This window comes from Salmo salar, chromosome ssa15 (assembly GCF_905237065.1).
Source record: "Salmo salar chromosome ssa15, Ssal_v3.1, whole genome shotgun sequence".
NCBI lineage: Eukaryota > Metazoa > Chordata > Actinopteri > Salmoniformes > Salmonidae > Salmo > Salmo salar.
The window spans coordinates 94,300,988-94,323,945 of record NC_059456.1 but is presented as its reverse complement, the minus strand read 5'-3'; the positions used below and the strand labels follow the sequence as shown (position 1 = coordinate 94,323,945).

Sequence of the window (22,958 nt, the reverse complement as noted above, 5' to 3'; positions counted from 1 at the left end):
TCTGATTTGAAACCTAACCAAAACCCCAACCACACTGCTAAGCTTATACCAAACCCTAAATCAAGACCAAAAAGCACATATTTGTTTTTATGAATTTTTACGATTGTCCCTTTTGACTTTGTGGCTGTGGTAACTAGTGGAAACACTGTATCCCAGCATGGGCCCGGAAGTTGTCTGGGATTCCCGGTTTCCACTAGATAACACAGCCACAAAGGCTATATCGTAAAAATGTATGAAAATAAAAATGTGCTTTTTATTCTTAATTTAAGGTTGGGGTTGTGCATAAGGTTACCATGAGGTTACGGTTATGTTTAAAATCTGATTTTAAGAAGAAATATTGTAGAAATAGGATGTATGACTTTGTGGCTGTGTTAACTAGTGACGACCGGGATTCCCAGGTAAAAGAAGATTCCGGATATGCTGCCGTTGTCAAAGATATCAACAAACAGATATTCTGACATTTAAAAACGACAAAATAGTCTTTCACCAGGTAAGGAAGATAGTGATGCATTTGCTAACAACGACGGTATGACATGAAAAGTGACATTTTGGCAAGGATGTGTTTCGGATTAGTTTAGATGTATGGCATTTGTCGGGTGGTGGGTGCCATAGCAACGGCTCAGAAGAAACAGTATTCTGCTAGTTTGACGTGTCGTTTTCGGATGGGGAAGTTCCCATCTAACGAGACGAATGTCTCCCATGAAGATGATTGGCACACCGCAGCGGCGGTACAGGCGCCTGTTGCTTCTGTACCGCCCCTGCTCATAGCTGCGGGAAGTAGCGGTGCTGCGGGTTAAATTGAAATAATTTTGCCAACATTTCTTTATAAAAAATAATTCCCCCCAAAATGGTATTACTCCTGTCTGAACAGACATAAATAAAAAATTCTAAATACTACACCAGAGAGCATAATTTATATACAGAGGATCAATAGCGTCTAGCTTCTTGGTTAAGGGCTTGTAAAGTAAGCATTTCACTGTAAGGTCTACACCTGTTGTATTCGGAGCATGTAACAAATACAATTTGATTTGATTCTAAAGAAATTACCTGTGGGTTAAGTTTTATCAAAAGCACTTACAGTCAGGAAGGCCGATTCTGAGCAAACAGCACTGTTTTTCAAAGTAGGTTCTTGAGATATTGGCACAAGCTCATTGGTCATCACAGGTGAGTAGCCTATGTCATCTTCATCATTGGGTGAGTCAGTGTCACTGGAAAATGAATGTTATAGACTAGTGCAGCCAATACTATGTATGTATGTATGTATGTATGTATGTATGTATGTATGTATGTATGTATGTATGTATGTATGTATGTATGTATGTATATATATATATATATATATAGTATAGGCTGCACTAGTCTATAAAATTAACATATATATATATATATATATATATATGTGTGTGTTTCCTTTTGTAAAATGTGGCACCTGACATGCTATAAATTAATAAATTAGGGATTCTGGCCAAATGAGCCACATTTACATGTCCTTAAAAACAGCCTATAACAAATTACAAAAACACTATTCCTTGTGTTTCGATGTGTAGCATATGCAAAACTTTATAGCCTATTGTTTTATTGGTTTTTACTTTCCTAAAACAATACTTGTCCACCTCACTGTTCAGCTGTCAGAGATTTGAGCACTAAATGCATCAGCGCATTGTATTCATAGGCCTATAGGTATTATATGAATATAAAACAAATATAAACAAAGAGAAGCTTAGGCCTAGCCGCAGAGAGAGATGCCGGCAGCATGCTACGACACCAACATGCCTTTCTTTATCCTTGTCAGATAGGCTATACAGATATCTGCTATACAGGTATAGGCATACAGAAGGAGGCTATTTCGTCATTTTTTTAATCCAAATATTTTTTGAAAGATAAGCATTATATTGTTTGCCGGTGCACAATGTCTTCATATCATAGGCCTGCAGTGTAGGCTAAAAGCCACACCACACCAAACCTTCACAAAAGTTTCTAAACTTTATTAGGGTAATATTAAAAGTAAGTCAAGCCATTGTTTATAGCGAAAATACGAGCAGGATAATACTGTATAACAGCAAACACAACGTTACAGTTGGAACTTAATTTGGCCAAAGCAAATGGCTCAACAGAATGAAACCAAACACTTGCAAACTGGTTTAAACCTTCACAAACGTTTTGAACAGGCTAGATTGCAGCAACTACCAAAAAAGGCTAGTGCCTACTGTAACCCAACAAATGATAGCAATAGGCTAATGATATTTATTTTACAAAAGGCCTACTTATAACGTAAACTAAATACGGAGCACACAATTAAAAATACAGATTTAACTTAATTTAGCCAACAAAAATGTCTCAACAGAATTAAACAAATTATGTTTTGCATATTTAAAAAACTGGTTTAGATTAATAAACAGGCCTACAATAATAACAATGATATACAATAATAATAATACAAATTATTATAAATGAGAAAGAAAAAAAAATTAAGTAAAACAATTGTATCCAACTTGCATATGGTCATTTGTGTGGTATGAAAAAATATTCTACTAATGTCTTCTATCATGTAAATGACATAGAATAGCATGAAATGCATTTATAAAAGGCCTGTGGAAATCCTAAAAATGTGTCTGCTCAACTGTATGCCACTACTCAAATGTGATTATAGATTCTGTCCCCAACTCCCCCCGAAACTCAAAAAATCTTCCTGCGGCTATGCCCCTGTTGTCTACTGCTCCAATGTCCTCTTTTGCTAATGGATGATTGGTTTTACGATGGCCCCGTCAGGCTCACTCAGTAACCAAAATGTTACCTTTGTTTCTGATTAGAATATCCATGCAATATTTAAAATATATGAAACTAATGAAATGTTATAATTGGTATACCTACTATGATGATAAACCTCAGAAATGTGATCAAATATATACCCCACATTTCCTGGGTATGTGTAGGTGTAGGAGGGAGGGCAGTTCAAGCAGTTACTGACTATAAATGTTGATCTTCTCATATGTGCATTTCCTGGCATCTGAGGATAGGTGAAGCTAGATAGACTAGAGCAAAGTACCAGTTAGACACACAATACAAAGACTTGTGTGAAACAATTTAATACTGCATTTATTGCAGCTTTACATTGGGCTTCAGACATATTTGAACCAAAAGAAATCTACTGCAAAGGATACATTTAACATGGTGAGCATCATACAATGGTATCCAAAATGGCATATATTTTTTTTGTTTTAGGACAGGTGGGTGTACATAAGATAAGATGAAGATTGTTGTATGCTAGGATATCTCATGTGTTGGACCATATCTTTGCTCTGACTAGTCTGTTTTTGTCTCTGTGCCACAGGCAGCTGGTGAGAGAATGAATGCTGATGACTGCAATGGACATTCATATATGTCAGGTAAGCAGAAAACTAAAAGTATTTTAAAGACTGGATAGATTAGAGAGTTTAATAGTCACATGTACAGGGTTGCAGATGTAATTGCAGGGTACAGTGAAAGGATTGACCTCCGAGATACAACAATGCAGGACAAAATGAAATAAAACATGACCAATATAATAAAAATAGATAATAATATAAATAATAATATATACATATTAACAATGTAATGATGGGGACAGAGAGAGCAGGTAGATGACTAGTGGCGATTCAGCAGCCTGATGGTCTGGGGGTAGAAGCTATTGGCCAGACTGACAGTTTTTGCCATGATGGTCCTATACTGCCTGCGTCTGAGTGATGGAAACGGGGAGAACAGGCCATGGCTCAGGTGGTTGGGGTCACTGATGATCTTCTTGGCCTTCCTGCAACACCTGGTGTTGTAGGTGTCCTGAAGGACATGCAGTGTATCCAGTATAATGACATAAAATGGCATCAAATGTTCCAACATTACATTGTGTTCACTTCACAGCCAGTGGAGGAGAGACGGCGACAGAGCGTGGTGATTTCTGTGGAGGTCTGAGGGTTCCGGCCGTGAGAACTCAACAGTCCTCTCTCAACCAATCTCTCAGTGGTCAGTCATTTTTTTAAGTCTTTATCTGTGATCTACAGTATATAACCTATTGAATGTACTGTATAATATATCACATGCAAAACTGACTGAAAGTTATAAAGAACACCAGCAGTTATCTCACTTGAGGAATTATTTCCATATAATACATTTTGCTATTTCAATTTATAAAGATTTACTTAATTGCAATAAAACAAAATACATTTCCCATCCCTTTCCCTATACTGTTCCATATGCTAAGTTATGATGAAGGTTTTGAACAAAGTGTCTCTCCCCTGTCTTCACTCTACCCAGTGAACTCTATTAAGGTAGAGGAGGACAGTGAAGATGAGCCTGTTGGTGCTCTACAGCCAGAGAGGAGAAAAGGAGAGAGGGATGACAGAGAGGACACAATAGAAGAAGGGAGTGGAGAGCTGGGAGGAAGGGTGGGTCGAGGGAGTGCAGGAAGTGGTTACGGGGAGCTGGCCAGTCCTCAGCCTGCGTCCCCTGGTCCCATCCGACTGCCCAATGGGAAGCTCCAATGTGACGTGTGTGGAATGAACTGTATCGGGCCCAATGTACTGATGGTGCACAAGCGCATCCACACAGGTGAGGCCAGATAAACAGACAGCAGACTAGGTTGAAAAATCCCCCTAGAAAACAACGGGCAAGTTTCCTGAACTGAAAACTGTATTGACCCCAACCCTGATAGGAGGTCTTTGTCTTCCTCATCAACATGAACCCTTTGACTTTTCTTTACATGGTGTTTATATGGTCCATACATTTTGACTGAATATTGCTCCACTGCTTTGTTCCAAGGTGATAGTCGGATTTGAAAAAAAAGACTGTCCATGTTGTTGTCAGGTGAGCGTCCATTCCAGTGTACCCAGTGTGGAGCCTCCTTCACCCAGAAGGGGAACCTGCTGCGCCACATAAAGCTGCACTCTGGAGAGAAACCCTTTAAATGTCCCTTCTGTAACTACGCCTGCCGCCGCCGGGACGCACTCTCTGGACACATCCGCACCCACACTGGTAAGACACAGTAGCCTGCTTTCTAATATCAAGCCAGGAAACTGGTAAGACCATTTGGGCTCTAAGTGGGCTCAGTGGGACCAGATGGGGAATAGAGCCGCTACCAGCCGCAGTCCCACTCTGTTGTGTAATTACAATGTATTGTAATAGCGAGTCATCTGTTTTCACAGTGTCTTCAATTCAATCATTTTTTGGGGTCCAATTGGATTTAGAACAACAAAATCATATATTTCTTGCATAAAAGTCCATTCATCTCTCTAGAGTGGGGCTCAGAGGAAATAGACAAATATCTATTGTCTTTACAGGAATGTACTTTACCACACGTGCAAAATATGACATTTAAAAGTATTCAAAACAGGATGTCCTGTTGGTGTTTTTCAATTTAATGAAGACATGCATTCAACAGGTGTTGATAGATACAGGCAGAGCATGGTGGGCCTGCTGTTCTGAACAAATCATTTCATTTTCAAAGAAAAGCAAACTTGCAAACCTCAGATTTCGGCGAAATGACGTCAGTCTCTGACTGCTCGGTAGAGGTGGAACATTGCGGTGGCAAGTTGGGTGTTTTAAAACGTCAAAGGTGTGGAACAGAGAACAATTTCTGGAATTCACAGAGAAGGGGGAGTCCATACCCATATGGAAAAGATATATATATATATATATATATATATATATTTAACAAGATTCCTATATAGTTTATATCTGGAACATGTTAGTAATACATACGGCAGCAAATACACTGAGAAAATTCATAGAAGATTCTTGTAATATATTACTTATATGGGTGGGTAACATTTACACATAACAAAAATGTCCCATGTATTATATAAATCAAATCAAATCTGATTGGTCACATACACATGGTTAGCAGATGTTATTGCGAGTGTAGCGAAATGCTTGTGCTTCTAGTTCCGACAGTGCAGTAATATCAAACAAGTAATCTAACAATTCCACAACAACTACCTAATACACACAAATCTAAAGTGGTGAATAAGAATATGTACTTATAAATATATGGATGAGCGATGGCCAAGCGGCATAGGCAAGGTGCAATAGATGGTATAAAATACAGTATATACATATCATATGAGTAATGTAAGATATGTAAACATTATTAAAGTGGCATTATTTAAAGAGGCATTGTTTAAAGTGACTAGTGATCCATTTATTAAAGCGGCCAGTGATTGGGTCTCAATGTAGGCCTCTCTGAGTTAGTGATTGCTGTTTAGCAGTCTCATGGCCTTGAGATACAAGCTGTTTTTCAGTCTTTCAGTCCCAGCTTTGATGCACCTGTACTGACCTCGCCCTCTGGATGGTAGTGGTGTGAACAGGCCGTGGCTCGGGTGGTTGTTGTCTTTGATGATCTTTTTGGCCTTCCTGTGACATCGGGTGTTGTAGGTGTCCTGGAGGGCAGGTTGTTTGCCCCGGTGATGTGTTGTGCAGACCGCACCACCCTCTGGAGAGCCTTGTGGTTGAAGGCGGTGCAGTTGCGGTACCAGGCTGTGATACAGCCTGACAGGATGCTCTCGATTGTGCATCTGTGAAGGTTTGTCAGGGTTTTGGGTGACAAGCCAAATTTCCCCAGTCTTCTGAAGTTGAAGAGGCGCTTTTGCGCCTTCTTCACCACACTGTCTGTGTGGGTGGACCATTTCAGTTTGTCCATGATGTGTACGCCGAGGAACTTAACTTTCCACCTTCTCCACTGCTGTCCCTTCGATGTGGATAGGGGGGTGCTCCCTCTGCTGTTTCCTGAAGTCCACGATCATCTCCTTTGTATTGTTGACTTTGAGTGAGAGGTTGTTTTCCTGACACCGTACTCCGAGGGCCCTCACCTCCTCCCTGTAGGCTGTCTCGTCATTGTTGGTAATCAAGTCCACTATTGTTGTGTCATTTGCAAACTTGATGATTGAGTTGGAGGCGTGTGTGGCCACACGGTCGTGGGTGAACAGGGAGTACAGGAGGGGGCTGAGCACACACCCTTGTGGGGCCCGGGTGTTGAGGGTCAGCGAAGTGCAGATGTTGTTTCCTACCTTCACCACCTGGGGGTGGCCCGTCAGAAAGTCCAGGACCCAATTGCACAGGGCGGGTTGAGACCCAGGGCCTCCAGCTTGATGATGAGCTTGGAGGGTACTATGGTGTTGAATGCTGAGTTGTAGTCAATGAACAGCATTCTTACATACAGTGAGGGAAAAAAGTATTTGATCCCCTGCTGATTTTGTACATTTGCCCACTGACAAAGAAATGATCAGTCTATAATTTTAATGGTAGGTTTATTTGAACAGTGAGAGACAGAATAACAACAACAAAAAATCCAGAAAAACGCACGTCAAAAATGTTATAAATTGATTTGCATTTTAATGAAGGAAATAAGTATTTGACCCCCTCTCAATCAGAAAGATTTCTGGCTCCCAGGTGTCTTTTATACAGGTAACGAGCTGAGATTAGGAGCACAATCTTAAAGGGAGTGCTCCTAATCTCAGTTTGTTACCTGTATAAAAGACACCTGTCCACAGAAGCAATCAATCAATCAGATTCCAAACTCTCCACCATGGCCAAGACCAAAGAGCTCTCCAAGGATGTCAGGGACAAGATTGTAGACCTACACAAGGCTGGAATGGGCTACAAGACCATAGCCTAGCAGCTTGGTGAGAAGGTGACAACAGTTGGTGCGATTATTCGCAAATGGAAGAAACACAAAAGAACTGTCAATCTCCCTCGGCCTGGGGCTCCATGCAAGATCTCACTTCGTGGAGTTGCAATGATCATGAGAACGGTGAGGAATCAGCCCAGAACTACACTGGAGGATCTTGTCAATGATCTCAAGGCAGCTGGGACCAAGAAAACAATTGGTAACACACTACGCCATGAAGGACTGAAATCCTGCAGCGCCCGCAAGGTCCCCCTGCTCAAGAAAGCACATATACATGCCCGTCTGAAGTTTGCCAATGAACATCTGAATGATTCAGAGGACAACTGGGTGCTCCAAAATGGAGCTCTTTGGCATCTTTGGCATCAACTCATCTCGCCGTATTTGGAGGAGGAGGAATGCTGCCTATGACCCCAAGAATACCATCCCCACCGTCAAACATGGAGGTGGAAACATTATGCTTTGGGGGTATTTTTCTGCTAAGGGGACAGGACAACTTCACCGCATCAAAGGGACGATGGACGGGGCCATGTACCGTCAAATCTTGGGTGAGAACCTCCTTCCCTCAGCCAGGGCATTGAAAATGGGTCGTGGATGGGTATTCCAGCATGACAATGACCCAAAACACACGGCCAAGGCAACAAAGGAGTGGCTCAAGAAGAAGCACATTAAGGTCCTGGAGTGGCCTAGCCAGTCTCCAGACCTTAATCCCATAGAAAATCTGTTGAGGGAGCTGAAGGTTCGAGTTGCCAAACGTCAGCCTCGAAACCTTAATGACTTGGAGAAGATCTGCAAAGAGGAGTGGGACAAAATCCCTCCTGAGATGTGTGCAAACCTGGTGGCCAACTACAAGAAACGTCTGACCTCTGTGATTGCCAACAAGGGTTTTGCCACCAAGTACTAAGTCATGTTTTGCAGAGGGGTCAAATACTTATTTCCCTCATTAAAAGGCAAATCAATTTATAACACTTTTGACATGCGTTTTTCTGGATTTTTTTGTTGTTATTTGGACTCTCACTGTTCAAATATACCTACTATTAAAATTATAGACCGATCATTTCTTTGTCAGTGGGCAAACGTACAAAATCAGCAGGGGATCAAATACTTTTTTCCCTCACCATAGGTATTCCTCTTGTCCAGATGGGATAGAGCAGTGTGCAGTGTGATGGCGATTGCATTGTCTGTGGACCTGTTGGGGCGGTATGCAAACTGAAATGGGTCTAGGGTGGCCTGTAAGGTGGAGGTGATATGATCCTTGACTAGTCTCTCAAAGCACTTCATGATGACAGGAGTGCTACGGGGTGGTAGTCATTTAGTTCAGTTATCTTTAAAAAACATACGAGAGACATTGTCCCATATGGAAAAGATATCGAAGAATCTAACAAGATGATTATCTTCTACCTGGAACTTGGCAACAAATACACATACAACATTAATAGAAGATTGTTGTAATATCTGACTTATATGGGTGGGTAATCTTTAGACAGAAATATAAAACACATACGAGAGACATGTAAGGTAAGCTTTCTGAGGAGGTGGAGGATGGGGGGGAGCAGGAGCAGAGAGGAGCAGGCTGGGGTGGAGGAAGGAGCAGGAGGTGGAGGGGAGGAGGAGGAGGAGAAGGGAGGAACAGGAAGGGGTGGAGGGAGGAGCAGGAGAAGGAGGGGGATGAGAAGGGGGAGGGAAATATAGGTATAAATAGTATAATTGATGATACATAACTTAGAAAGTATAGTTACATTTCATTTGCTCTGTTAAACCTACCCTTTGGAATGGCTCGCTCAATAATCATTCTCACAATAGAACATTGGTAATAGTCAGTGACAAATATTAAAGTTAAGCTGGACTTGGTTAAAACCCTGGATGGGAGACAAAGGCATAGCTGTAGATTAATCAAATGTCCAGTAGGAGGTGCTGCCCAGCCTTAACCATGGAAACTCATACCTGAAAATGTACACTGACTATACAAAAGAACAGCTGCTCTTTCTATGACAGACTGACCAGGTGAAAGCTATGATCCCTTATTGGTGGTGCTTGTTAAATCCACTTCAATCAGTGTAGATGAAGGGGAGGAGACAGGTTAAAGAAGGCTTTTTAAGCTTTGAGACAATTGAGACATGAATTGTGTATGTGTGCCATTCAGAGGGTGAATGGGCAAGACAAAAGATTTAAGAGCCTTTGAACGGGGTATGGTAGTACCGATTTGTGTCAAGAACTGCAACGCTGCTGGGTTTTCCGCTCAACAGTTTCCCATGTGTATCAAGAATGGTCTACCACCCAAAGGACATCCACAGCCTTCCCTGTGGCTCAGTTGGTAGAGCATGGTGTGTGCAATGCCAGGGTTGTGGGTTTGATTCCCACAGGGGGCCAGTACAAAAAAAAAAAAAATGCATGAAATGAAAATGAAATGTATGTATTCACTACTGTAAGTCGCTCTGGATAAGAGCGTCTGCTAAATGACTAAAATGTCAAATGAAAATGTAAACATCCAGCCAATTTGATACAACTGTGGGAAGCATTGGTCAACACCTTGTAGAGTCCATGCCCTGTTGAATTGAGGGGAGGCGCAACTTAATGTTAGGAAGGTGTTCCTAATGTTTGGTATACTCAGTGTATAAAAACAATATACTTTTGTTATAAAATTCATAGATGACTTATATAAGTCATATTTTGTCTCATATGTCATACAATATCCATGTAGGAAAGTGGCCACTTTCCTACAAGGCCAAACATACACCATTTCAATATTGACATAGAATATACATACAAACCTTGTATTTGTATGTTACCAGATTCTTACCAATTTTTTGTGCAAAAAATCTACTTCTGCCATACAAGATTCATATTGTATTTTCATGCTTCTTTTCCATATGGTAGGCTAACATTTCTAGGTCATGAACAAGTATTAAAGGATGTAATAAAACTTAAATTATGCAAAACTACCGTAATTTCCAGACTATTAAGCACCTGAATATAAGCCGCACCCACTGAATTAATTTGTTTTTTATTATTTTGAACATAAATAAGCCGCAGGTGCCTACCGGTACATTGAAACAAATGAACTTTACACAGGCTTTAACGAAACACGGCTTGTAACAAAAATAAATAGGCTTTAATGAAACACGGCTTGTAACAAAAATAAATAGGCTTTAACGAAACACGGCTTGTAACAAAAATAAATAGGCTTTAATGAAACACGGCTTGTAACAAAAATAAATAGGCTTTAATGAAACACGGCTTGTAACAAAAATAAATAGGCTTTAACGAAACACGGCTTGTAACAAAAATAAATAAGCTTTAATGAAACACGGCTTGTAACAAAAAATAAATAATTTGCAGTAAACAGTAGCCTACCAAGAAAGTCATTGGTCACTATCTTCCTCCTCCTGTGCACTGAAACCACTGAAGTCATCTCCTTTAAAAAAAAATTGAAAGCGGGAAAAATCCATATATTAGCCGCATCATTGTTTAAGCCGCGAGGTTCAAAGCGTGGGAAAAAAGTTGCGGCTTATAGTCCGGAAATTACGGTACATGTAACTTTTTATTTTACTTACTTTCAGAAACAACTAACTTTCCTAGGACACAATATCAATAGTCTGGTCATATTTTGTAGATCTCATTTTACCAAAACAGACCAAAAGAGAAGCATTGGTGACCCATTGACTGACCCATGAATTGCTGTGTTTCTGGGCTGCAGTGCCCTCTCTGACAGTGGGTAAACCTTACAAGTGCAGTTACTGTGGTCGTAGCTACAAGCAACAGATCACCCTGGAGGAACACCTTGAACGCTGCCACAACTACCTAAAGTGTCTACAGAACCATCAGCCAGCACTCAGCACTGAACACACTGCACAGGGTAACATACACACAGACTCTTAATGTTAAATATACAGGGTAACACACATTGACTGTCATCATCCACACCAACACAAGATTACAGAAATACACTTTGCTCTTCCATGTTGTGTTAGTTCAGTCTGAGCTCACTGGACAAAGTCACTATGAACCAGAAAACACATCTGTTTTTGCATTATGATGTCAATGTGTATTTGAACAGAGTCTGTTGTGTTTTGTCCCCAGGCATGGAGCCGATGTCTGAGCCAGAGGCTGTCCTCCAGCCGTCCACTGAGAAACTGTCCTTTATAGACAGACTGGTGAACACCATCACCAAACGCAAGAGGTCCACTCCACAGAAGTTTCTGGGTGAGTTTTCTCCTGTTTATATATGTCCATGTTCCTGAAGGTATTGAAACTCAACAGGGTTATAACATGATGAGAGTCTTATGAATCTGAGGTTGTCAACACTGATGTGCCCTTTTCTTTACAGGAGAAAAGCACATGAGGCTCAACGAGCCTGATATAACTTCTGAACTGTCCCCTGGTCCTGAAAAGGAAAAGGATGGGGACCTGCACTCTGCACCCAACTCTCACCTTAAGGGAGAGGCTGGTGCTGCAGGGTTAGTGGGGATGGGGGGCAGGTATCTCCACAGGTATGGAGGTGATGAGGACCCTGGGTCTGAGCCCCCTCAGCTGGCCCTGCCCTACTCTGCCTGCCTATCTGACCCCAGCCCAGTCATCAGCTCTGTTTACAGCCACCCGATTCCTCTGGGTCCCCAGGTCAATGGAGCCGTAGGTGGGCGTGGAGGTGGGGTAGCAGCCAGGTTTGTGGAGCTCGCTGGATGGGAAGCAGGCAAGGGACACAATGACATACCCTCAGGTCAGAGCCCCACGGTCAGCAATGGCTACAGCAATGGCCCCAGCAATGGCTGCCATGATTTCAAAGACAAGTTCGACACAGAGAGCACAGCAGATGAGCAGCAGAGCACCGTTGTTACAGCTCTAACCAGCAACTCCAACAACTACCACCTCCTTCCTAACCTACAGTACATAGCCCCAGCCCTGCCCAGCAGCCGTCGTGACCGCCGTCCAAACCCCAATCCCAGACACGCCCAAGACCCAGATATAGAAAGGGAGAGAGGGTACACCGACACCACCATCCCCACCACTGTGAAGGGATCAGGGAGCCCTGGTCCAGGGTCACCATCCATCTCCGGGGAAGCTTCTATACAGGTACAGGTGGTGGACGGGGAGGGGCGAGCGGTGCGGTCATTCCGCTGTGAGCACTGTCGCATGTTCTTCCTGGACCACGTGATGTTCACCATCCACATGGGCTGCCACGGATTCCACCAGCCTTTCCAGTGCAACGTCTGTGGCCACTGCAGCTGCAACCGCTACCAGTTCACCTCGCACATCATCCGCGGGGAGCACCAGGTGGGCTGAGGACGGGAGCACCAGGTGGGCTGAGGACGGGTGCACCAGGTGGGCTGAGGACGGGAGCACCAGGTGGGCTGAGGACGGGAGCACCAGGTGGGCTGAGGACGGGAGTGAAGGGGGAGAGCCGGTCCCAACTGCCCTACCCCTTAGCCCTTCCCCTTCAATGTTTACACATCTGAAGGGTCTGGATAGGTATAATCAGTGTAGTGGTGGAGATTTCACTGTATTGCTTTCACATTACAAGGGAGTGGGAGTGAATTGAGACTGACTGTGGGTGAAGGGGATGGGTGGGGCGAGGGAAAGGCAGGGGTGTCTGCTTCTTTGAGGTGACATGGGCTGCTTGTTCTGCACCAGATTACACACAGACAGACACCCATTGCCTTAACTGTTACATAGAAGTAACCCTGGATGATCTTGCTGTGACTGAGAGAAGGCATATTGTTTAAATTTACAACTGTTAATGTAATGACGGAGTACGTGATCATGTGTAAAGGACATTATGAACATGAAATATCCTGCCTTAGGTGATGTGGATCCTTCACTGTGGATGGTTACAGATTTTAACCATGGAGATTAAGAAAGCTAATAGGGGCCTTATAATACTGGTGCAGATCAGACTGTTGACCCATGTCCAGTGATGGATAGGGCTCGACTGAGGTGGTCAGGTAGACGAGGCTGCTACATCTAATGGAGGATTGCACTTCTAGATTATTGGTTTGAATGTGATAATAGTGTGACGTGAAAACTACTTTTAGCTTTGGAGGGTATTCAATCAATCAATCAATCAAATGTATTGATAAAGCCCTTCTTACATCAGCTGATATCTCAAAGTGCTGTACACAAACCCAGCCTAAAACCCCAAACAGCAAGCAATGCAGATGTAGAAGCACGGTGGCTAGGAAAAACTCCCTAGAAAGGCAGGAACCTAGGAAGAAACCTAGAGAGGAACCAGGTTCTGAGGGGTGGCCAGTCCTCTTCTGGCTGTGCCGGGTGGAGATTATAACAGTACATTGCCAAGATGTTCAACCCCACCCACTTTGCCAAAGCACAGCCCCCAGACCATTAGAGGTATATTTTCAAACCACCAACTTACTACCCTGAGACAAGGCTGAGTATAGCCCACAAAGATCTCCCCCACGGCACGAACCCTAGGGGGCGCCAACCCAGACAGGAAGATCACGTCAGGGACGGCATGGAAGAGCACCAGTAAGCCAGTGACTCAGCCCCCGTAACAGGGTTTGAGGCAGAGAATCCCAGTGGAGAGAGGGGAACCGGCCAGGCAGAGACAGCAAGGGCGGTTCGTCGCTCCAGTGCCTTTTCGTTCACCTTCACACTCCTGGGCCAGACTACACTCAATCATAGGACCCACTGAAGAGATGAGTCTTAAATAAAGACCTAAAGGTTGAGACCAAGTCTGCGTCTCTCACATGGGTAGGCAGAACATTCCATTGAGCTCTCTAGGAGAAAGCCCTGCCTCCAGCTGTTTACTTAGAAATTCTAGGGACAATTAGGAGGCCTGCGTGTTGTGACCGTAGCGTACGTGTAGGTATGTAAGGCAGGACCAAATCGGAAAGATGGGTAGGAGCAAGCCCATGTAATGTTTTGTAGGTTAGCAGTAAAACCTTCAAATCAGCCCTTGCCTTAACAGGAAGCCAGTGTAGGGAGGCTAGCACTGGAGTAATATGATACATTTTTGGGGGTTCTAGTCAAGATTCTAGCAGCCGTGTTTAGCACTAAGTTTATTTAGTGCTTTATCCGGGTAGCCGGAGAGTAGAGCATTGCAGTAATCTAATCTACAAATGACAAAAGCATGGATTAGCATTTCCACATAATATTTGGACAGAAAGTTTCAGATTTTTGCAATGTTACAAAAATAAAAAGCTGTCCTTGAAATATTCTTGATATGTTCATCTATTTTTCCTCCTGAGATTGCACTGATAAATTACAATGTAATGCTTTAAAAAAAAGAATGACTGTATAGGAAGAATGCTCTTCACACCAGATGAACAGTGTTTTTTATAGGGTTTTATTTATGAAAAGGGGCCATCTACAGAACTGGGTATTCTAATTGGTCTGTCCCTCTCCACTTGAAATTGGTGCTGAATTGACCATTGTTGGGGCCTTATTTTGGTTAATCATGTCACATTACCTTTATTTAAAGCATTTTCATCAAACTGTCCCTTTTCTTTTATGTCAGATGGTCCAGCACTGTCCTCAGACAATTGTCATATAATTCTAATTTCTGGAAAAGGCTTAAAATAAATGTTAAAATCCAGGTCATGTGACATGATTAACTGAAACACAGGGCCCTAACCATTGTGTGACTAAGATTGTCATCTCCATCCTAATTTAGAGGTGACTCAGATGTGAACATCCACATAATTGTGTAATTTCACACTGAATGGTTCAGGAAACAAGGACAATGTCTTGATGGGTTGACTCCAGTTGCACAAATGGACAGTGAGAAAAGTACTTAAAATATTTCAGCCTATCAAAGACAATTTTTCATGAAGTTTATCACTTTTGTATAGTTATGTGAATATCTATATGTTGTAGTGTGACACATTTAGCATTGCCTTGGTAGATGTGGTCAGCTTCAGCTATGTTCCAAATCTTGTCCAGCCACAGCGCAAGCAACCCATTGGTCCAGAAAAGGTTACCTCCTGTGATTTTAAAGCAACCGAAAACCTCTAAATGTATTTGTTTCCCATCGCAGTGTGGGGACTGGTGAACAATGTTTGAGACCAAATTCAGTATTTTATGTGAAATGTTGTCTGTTTGCATCCTCGTGTGAACAAATGAATATCTTATATCTATTGTACTATGAATGCACTTGATGTACATAGGATAATTCTATGACATATGAGTGAGAAAATGTAATTATCAGATTCTTATTTATCCTTTCCAGTGGCAGGTAGCCTAGCAGTTAAGAGCTTTGGGCCAGTATTTAAAAGGTCGACTAGGGGAAAAATCTTCCAATGTGCCCTTGAGCAAGACACTTAACCCTAATTGCACATGTAAGTCGCTCTGGATAAGCATTTGCTAAATTATTAAAATTGTGTGATAAATTAATTCTGTATGAACTGTGAAGTATCTTCAAGCAGCAGGTTAGTAACCTCAAGGATAGCTGTTCCTGTCATAGTTAGGCTTTAATTTAATTGCAATGTTGTAGAAATATTTTGTGAGAAGAAATGTAACATGACAAAGAAAAAACAATTTACCTCAAGATAACAGAGACACGAAACTGCCTCATTCTTTGAAATAGGTTACTTTTGGTATCAAGTGCTTTTATGGTGTGCAACCTAACTCTGTTCAAGTAACTCATGTCCAATAAAAATAAATGTAATGTTCTGATTGGACATTTTGTTCTCATTAATGTGACATTCAATATAAAGCAGATATTGATTTGGCTCTTCTACCAAGTCGGTATACAAATGTAACACTTCTGACATAGTTAAATCACTTTTATTTGTTTACATAAAAATGATAGTGATCCCTAGGATGGTCAATGACATTAACCCATGGGCTTTGGAGGAGGTCTTGGGGCACCACCCTAGAAGGGAGAAAAAACTGATTTAGTCAAATATTCTGAACATGCTTTTAATCTACTTTCCCTTAACTTCCTGTCCTTATAGGAGCTTCAGGATTCAGACTAGGTTCATTTAAATAGATTCAGATCATGCATTCAGGTTTGTAATCAATAAGTTGATTTTGCGAATTACCTTGACATTCTTAGACTACGTGGTTTTGGATTGAAAGCCCAAACCCAACACGCTATTCCAGAATCTATGCAATCACACGGAACCCAGTACTTCCAGCCGTTTGAGTAAAGGGATGTGCATTATTGAGATGCTTAACTTCACTAGGAGTTAAAAGGCATAGCCAAGTACACAGTGCTATAACTTACGCTGGGCCTGAAGCGGGGTGGTGGTGTGCGGTCCTTCCTGGCCTCGGTGGAGCGATTCCTCACCACCTTGCTGTGGATGGCACAGCTCACACAGTAGTGCAGCTTCACATACAGTTTGGGCAGCACGTAAGCTGGAGAGGGGAGATAACAATAAAGGCAGGGTTAGATCAATGGCCCCTCACAGTTAGGCCAGAATATTGATACTACAGTAGCCATTGTAGTCTAGGTCACAGTCATTCAATCCAGCCATAACATGTGTACAGGGAAAAATGTATTTTTATGCATCAGAGCTCATGATACTTTCACATTTCATCCTGTAAAATTTTCCCAAAGCGACAGATGTAAAAAATAAATGTGCCTTCCAAAAACCCGATTTCAGAATCTGAAGAGACTGACATTCCACCATCCTTATACGGCAATATTTTTTTACTGACATTCAGCAGCGACTTACCATCGAACACACTGGCCTCTGTGATGTCCCTCACCGCAGCAGCCTCCACAATGTTCCTGATGACAAACTTCTTGATGGCCTTGTCCTTGGGCACACACCGGGCACAGTTGGTGCAACGGATGGGCTGGACATGCCCACGGCCCTTCTTGGCACGGCCATTGTTCCTTCTCTTCTTAGTCTGGGGAGAATATATCACTTATTTACTTAACCTTTATTTAACTATTCCAGTCAGTTAAGAACAAATTCTTATTTACAATGACGGCCTAACCCGGATGACGCTGAGACAATTGTGTGCCGCCCTATGGGACTCCCGATCACGGCCAGTTGTGATACAGCCCGGTATCGAACCAGGGTCTGTAGTGACGCCTCTAGCACTGAGATGGAGCCACAGTTAGATTTAACACTATACAACCAATGTGATAGCCAGCAACAAGCCAAGTCTCGGGACCTGGCTTACAACATTCCTGAACTGATCAGGTTGTACAAATTCAACGCAATGTATATATAATCGATTTCCCCTATTCATCTGTGCCACATCATTCTGATAACGAAAACACCAAAAGTGTTTGCGCCTAGGAAACATGAATGCGTTAACTTGGCTAGTTTCCAAGCTAAACTACTACTAGCTGGCCAACCAACGTCAAAATCTATTATTGCTGTTGATCTGTTTACTAGCTATCCAACCAACTGTGTCGACAGACTAACCGATTATTATTCTGCTTGAATATGCAGTTTGGCGCAGATCACCTGGTTGACAATTTATATCAATGCATTACTATAGACGACCCCGGTTGTAAACGAACAGCCACACAAATCAAGCGCGTGCCTGTTGTAGCAGCGTGCGGCTAACCATATTTCACGTCATTCCTAGCTAGAAGCCCATTTTAAACACTACATCTGAAAAATGTATTACATGTTACTTTTTTTCTATACATAAACGACCAATCCAGTGGTGTATTTTCGTGTGTTTATTTCAATTGAACAGACTGGGCCTGTAGAAGAATCAGAGAAACGCTTACCATCGTGTCACGTAAGGGTGGAAAGAGAACGAGCCGGAAATAGGAGGAGAATTCATGTCTTCCGTCTGACAGGAGAGCAATGCGCATGTGCAAATCCAATGTGCGTTTTGTGTGGACGTCCGCTTGATGTCACTATTGACCGGTTTGTGAGATCAAGCTTGTACAGCTGTTCTTTTATATACTGAACAAAAATATAAACGCAACATCTAACAATTTTTATGATTTTACTGAGTTACAGTTCATATAAGGAAATCAGTCAATTGAAATACATTAATTATGCCCTAATCTATGGATTTCACATGCCTGGGAATACAGCACAGATACCTTAATGCTAATCACAGATACCTTAAAAAGAAGGTAGGAGCATGGATCAGAAAATCAGTCAGTATCTGGTGTGACCACCATTTGCCTCATGCAGCGAGACAGATCTCCTTTGCATATAGTTGACCAGGCAGTTGATTGTAGCCTGTGGAATGTTGTCCCACTCCTCTTCAATGGCTGTGCGAAGTTGCTGGATATTGTCGGGAACTGGAACACTCTGTCGTACACGTCGTTCCAGAGCATCCCAAACATGCTCAATGGGTGACATGTCTGATGAGTATGCAGGCCAGAAGAACTGGGACATTTTCAGCTTCAAGGAATTTTGTACAGATCCTTACGACATGGAGCTGTGCATTAAAATTCAATTGTGTTTGTTGTCCGTAGCTTATGCCTGCCCATACCATAACCTCACTGCCACCACGGGGCACTCTGTTCACAACATTGACATCAGCAAACCGCTTGCCCACACGACGCCGTACACGTGGTCTGCGGTTGTGAGGCTGGCTGGACGTATTGCCAAATTCTCTAAAACGGCTTAGGGTAGAGAAATGAACATTCAATTCTCTGGCAACAGCTCTGGTGGACATTCCTGCAGTCATCATGCAAATTGCACGCTCACAATTTTTTTTAGACAACTGTGTTATTGTACTGTGTGACAAAACTGCCCATTTTAGTGGCCTGTCAGTTGAATAGGTTATCTTGACCATGGATAAAATGCTCACTAACAGGGATGAAAATTTGTGCACAAAGTTTGAGATAAATAAGCTTTTTGTGCGTATGGATGATATTAGGCCTGCTTATGTGGCAAAGACACTTCTAGAGACTCTAAATCCCATTGTCTACACTCTATCTGGGCATTTGTCTTCTGCTGGCAGCACTATTCACTTAGTCAAATTCCTTGTAAGTGTAAATGTTCTTGGCGAATAAATTGATTCTTATTCTGATTCACGTGGAGGTGGTGGGTTACTGGTCAGATGACCTAGGGGGGAATTGCGTTTTACATGGGAATTGCTTTTACACGTGTGGCTCAGCTTGTAGAGCATGGTGTTTGCAACGCCAGGGTTGTGGGTTCGATTCCCACGGGGGACCAGTACGGAGAAAAAAATGTATGAAATGTATGCATTCACTACTGTAAATGCTCTGAATAAGAGCGTCTGCTAAATGACTAAAATGTAAATGTACTAATGATTGCATTTATTAAGTCATTGGCTACAATTTTATACTGTTTTTAACCATTTTTTAAAGGATTTAAATTTGAGACAGCCTCACACTAAGGCCAGGACTAGTTAGGCCAAGGGTTAGGCAGGCCATTGCCATGATGACATATCACATTATTACTGGGCTCAGTTGGCTATCATCAATAACATAAAAGTAACTTGACTGTTATCCTGATAAAGTTGGTGGAAGAGAGAGGACAGATTTGGAGGGTGCAAGCCATAGGTAACGTCCCAAATTGAACCCTATTCCCTACATCGTGCACTACTTTCGACCAGAGACTACAGGGCCTACAGAGCCCTGGTCGAAAATAGTGCACGATGTAGGGAATAGGGTGCCTTTTGGGACGTCACCTGATTGTCAGCCAATCTAAGTCAGGACAATGCTGCCTCTGGAAGCGATTACAGAGTTGGGTGAGCAGAGCAGTGAGAAAAGGCTAGGGTCACCAGAGCTAGTGTCTGTGTGTACACGTTCCTTCTCTCTGTGTGTGTGTACACGTTCCTTCCTGTGTGTGTGTGTACACGTTCCTTCTCTGTGTGTGTGTACACGTTCCTTCTCTGTGTGTGTGTGTACACGTTCCTTCTCTCTGTGTGTGTGTACACGTTCCTTCTCTCTGTGTGTGTGTACACGTTCCTTCTCTCTGTGTGTGTGTACACGTTCCTTCTCTCTGTGTGTGTGTACACGTTCCTTCTGTGTGTGTGTATGTGTACACATTCCTTCTGTGTGTGTGTGTGTGTGTGTGTGTGTGTGTGTGTGTGTGTGTGTGTGTGTGTGTGTGTGTGTGTGTGTGTGTGTGTGTGTGTCGGAGAGGGCCCGTTAGCAGCAGTTCTCAGCATGCATGCAGACTGGATGATGTGTGGCTCCTGTGGTTGGCTGTTCCCTGTGTCACTGCCGTTAAAAACCCAGTGCCAAAAGAAATGTCTTCTTTACAGGGGCCGGCTGCCAGACTCTGGGAGGGAAAGAAGAAATGGCTCCACAGAACTTTGACTAACTGATAAAAAATTTGCTTGCCATCAAATTCGCAGCCGCTCATAGAACAGTCTTGCCACCACTTGTGAAAAAAATCCTAGGGGAAACACTTCAATGATATGATACATCAAGTGTCTCTCACTGAATCATTGCTGTGCTAGCGTCTTCTAGGGAAGTCAGTCACAGTATCATGTCACATGACCTGACCAGCCTGGGTTCATGGTGTTGTCCTCCTGGCTATGTTGGATAATGATGATGGTAGAAATGTCTAATGTCTGAGATGCAATGTTTATTGGGTGTTTAGGTTTGTGTTAATGAACGTGAAGAGGAGCAAGAAGAGTCGGGTGGTTGTGTGTGTGTGTGTGTGCGTGCGTGTGTGTGTGTGTGTGTGTGTGTGTGTGTGTGTGTGTGTGTGTGTGTGTGTGTGTGTGTGTGTGTGTGTGTGTGTGTGTGTGTGTGTGTGTGTGTGTGTGTGTGTGTGTGTGTGTGTGTGTGTGATACAGAGAGGGACACAGGAATGTGTCAGAGTTCCTGTAAGTCACCATTGCTCCTAAACTGCAGCAAATAAACATTCCTGTGCTGGTGTGTCAGAGTTGAGCCCTCGCCCACCATCGTTGTTGTAAAAACACTGCCGGTCAGTAATTAAAACCAAAAACACACCACTTTCCCTCTTTGTCTCTACATTCTGCAGCGGGTTGAATTTAGACAATGGCCCACTGATATCTGATATTACAATGTTCCCAGCCTTTGTGTGATCCCTACTGATGAGATAAGATATGTTACAGGTAGACAGACCCACAGGTAGATACTGTAGAGAGGTAGACAGGTAGACAGACCCACAGGTAGATACTGTAGAGAGCTAGACAGGTAGACAGACCCACAGGTAGATACTGTAGAGAGGTAGACAGGTAGACAGACCCACAGGTAGATACTGTAGAGAGATAGACAGGTAGACAGACCCACAGGTAGATACTGTAGAGAGGTAGACAGGTAGACAGACCCACAGGTAGATACTGTAGAGAGATAGACAGGTAGACAGACCCACAGGTAGATACTGTAGAGAGGTAGACAGGTAGACAGACCCACAGGTAGATACTGTAGAGAGGTAGACAGGTAGACAGACCCACAGGTAGATACTGTAGAGAGGTAGACAGGTAGACATACGCACAGGTAGATACTGTAGAGAGGTAGACAGACCCACAGGTAGATACCGTAGAGAGGTAGACAGACCCACAGGTAGATACTGTAGAGAGGTAGACAGGTAGACAGACCCACAGGTAGATACTGTAGAGAGGTAGACAGACCCACAGGTAGATACTGTAGAGAGGTAGACAGGTAGACAGACCCATAGGTAGATACTGTAGAGAGGTAGACAGACCCACAGGTAGATACTGTAGAGAGGTAGACAGGTACACAGACCCACAGGTAGATACTGTAGAGAGGTAGACAGGTAGACAGACCCACAGGTAGATACTGTAGAGAGGTAGACAGGTAGACAGACCCACAGGTAGATACTGTAGAGAGGTAGACAGGTAGACAGACCCACAGGTAGATACTGTAGAGAGGTAGACAGGTAGACAGACCCACAGGTAGATACTGTAGAGAGGTAGACAGACCCACAGGTAGATACTGTAGAGAGGTAGACAGGTAGACAGACCCACAGGTAGATACTGTAGAGAGGTAGACAGGTAGACAGACCCACAGGTAGATACTGTAGAGAGGTAGACAGGTAGACAGACCCACAGGTAGATACTGTAGAGAGATAGACAGGTAGAAAGACCCACAGGTAGATACTGTAGAGAGGTAGACAGGTAGACAGACCCACAGGTAGATACTGTAGAGAGGTAGACAGACCCACAGGTAGATACTGTAGAGAGGTAGACAGGTAGACAGACCCATAGGTAGATACTGTAGAGAGGTAGACAGACCCACAGGTAGATACTGTAGAGAGGTAGACAGGTAGACAGACCCACAGGTAGATACTGTAGAGAGGTAGACAGGTAGACAGACCCACAGGTAGATACTGTAGAGAGGTAGACAGGTAGACAGACCCACAGGTAGATACTGTAGAGAGGTAGACAGGTAGACAGACCCACAGGTAGATACTGTAGAGAGGTAGACAGACCCACAGGTAGATACTGTAGAGAGGTA

General features: G+C 43.0%; 2 protein-coding genes across 3 annotated transcripts; one reads left to right on the top strand and one right to left on the bottom strand.

Annotated features, from left to right (window-relative positions):
* Positions 1-401: 401 nt before the first annotated feature.
* LOC106572682 (zinc finger protein Eos) lies at positions 402-13,869 on the top strand. Of its 2 annotated transcripts, none has more exons than XM_045696317.1 (8): positions 402-490; positions 3,332-3,386; positions 3,895-3,996; positions 4,288-4,581; positions 4,837-5,004; positions 11,349-11,507; positions 11,732-11,854; positions 11,979-13,869. In XM_045696317.1, the coding sequence occupies exons 2-8, from the start codon at positions 3,347-3,349 to the stop codon at positions 12,929-12,931; spliced, it is 1,839 nt and encodes a 612-aa protein (XP_045552273.1). In that variant the 5' UTR covers positions 402-490; positions 3,332-3,346; the 3' UTR covers positions 12,932-13,869. The 2 variants fall into 2 exon arrangements, with proteins under 2 accessions (XP_045552273.1, XP_045552272.1); XM_045696316.1 differs by lacking the exon at positions 402-490 and adding an exon at positions 3,013-3,171.
* Positions 13,870-16,057: 2,188 nt separating this feature from the next.
* rs26 (40S ribosomal protein S26) lies at positions 16,058-18,310 on the bottom strand. The gene is given in 4 exon segments (NM_001141164.1): positions 16,058-16,478; positions 16,833-16,963; positions 17,284-17,461; positions 18,303-18,310. Coding segments are annotated over 4 exon segments (351 nt in total). The 5' UTR covers positions 18,306-18,310; the 3' UTR covers positions 16,058-16,439.
* Positions 18,311-22,958: the final 4,648 nt, after the last annotated feature.

Excerpts from the sequence above, each read along its gene's own strand:
- LOC106572682 (XM_045696316.1), top strand. Across the intron at positions 3,387-3,894 it reads TGGACATTCATATATGTCAG|CCAGTGGAGGAGAGACGGCG; the intron begins GTAAGCAGAAAA and ends TTCACTTCACAG. Across the intron at positions 5,005-11,348 it reads ACACATCCGCACCCACACTG|TGCCCTCTCTGACAGTGGGT; the intron begins GTAAGACACAGT and ends TCTGGGCTGCAG.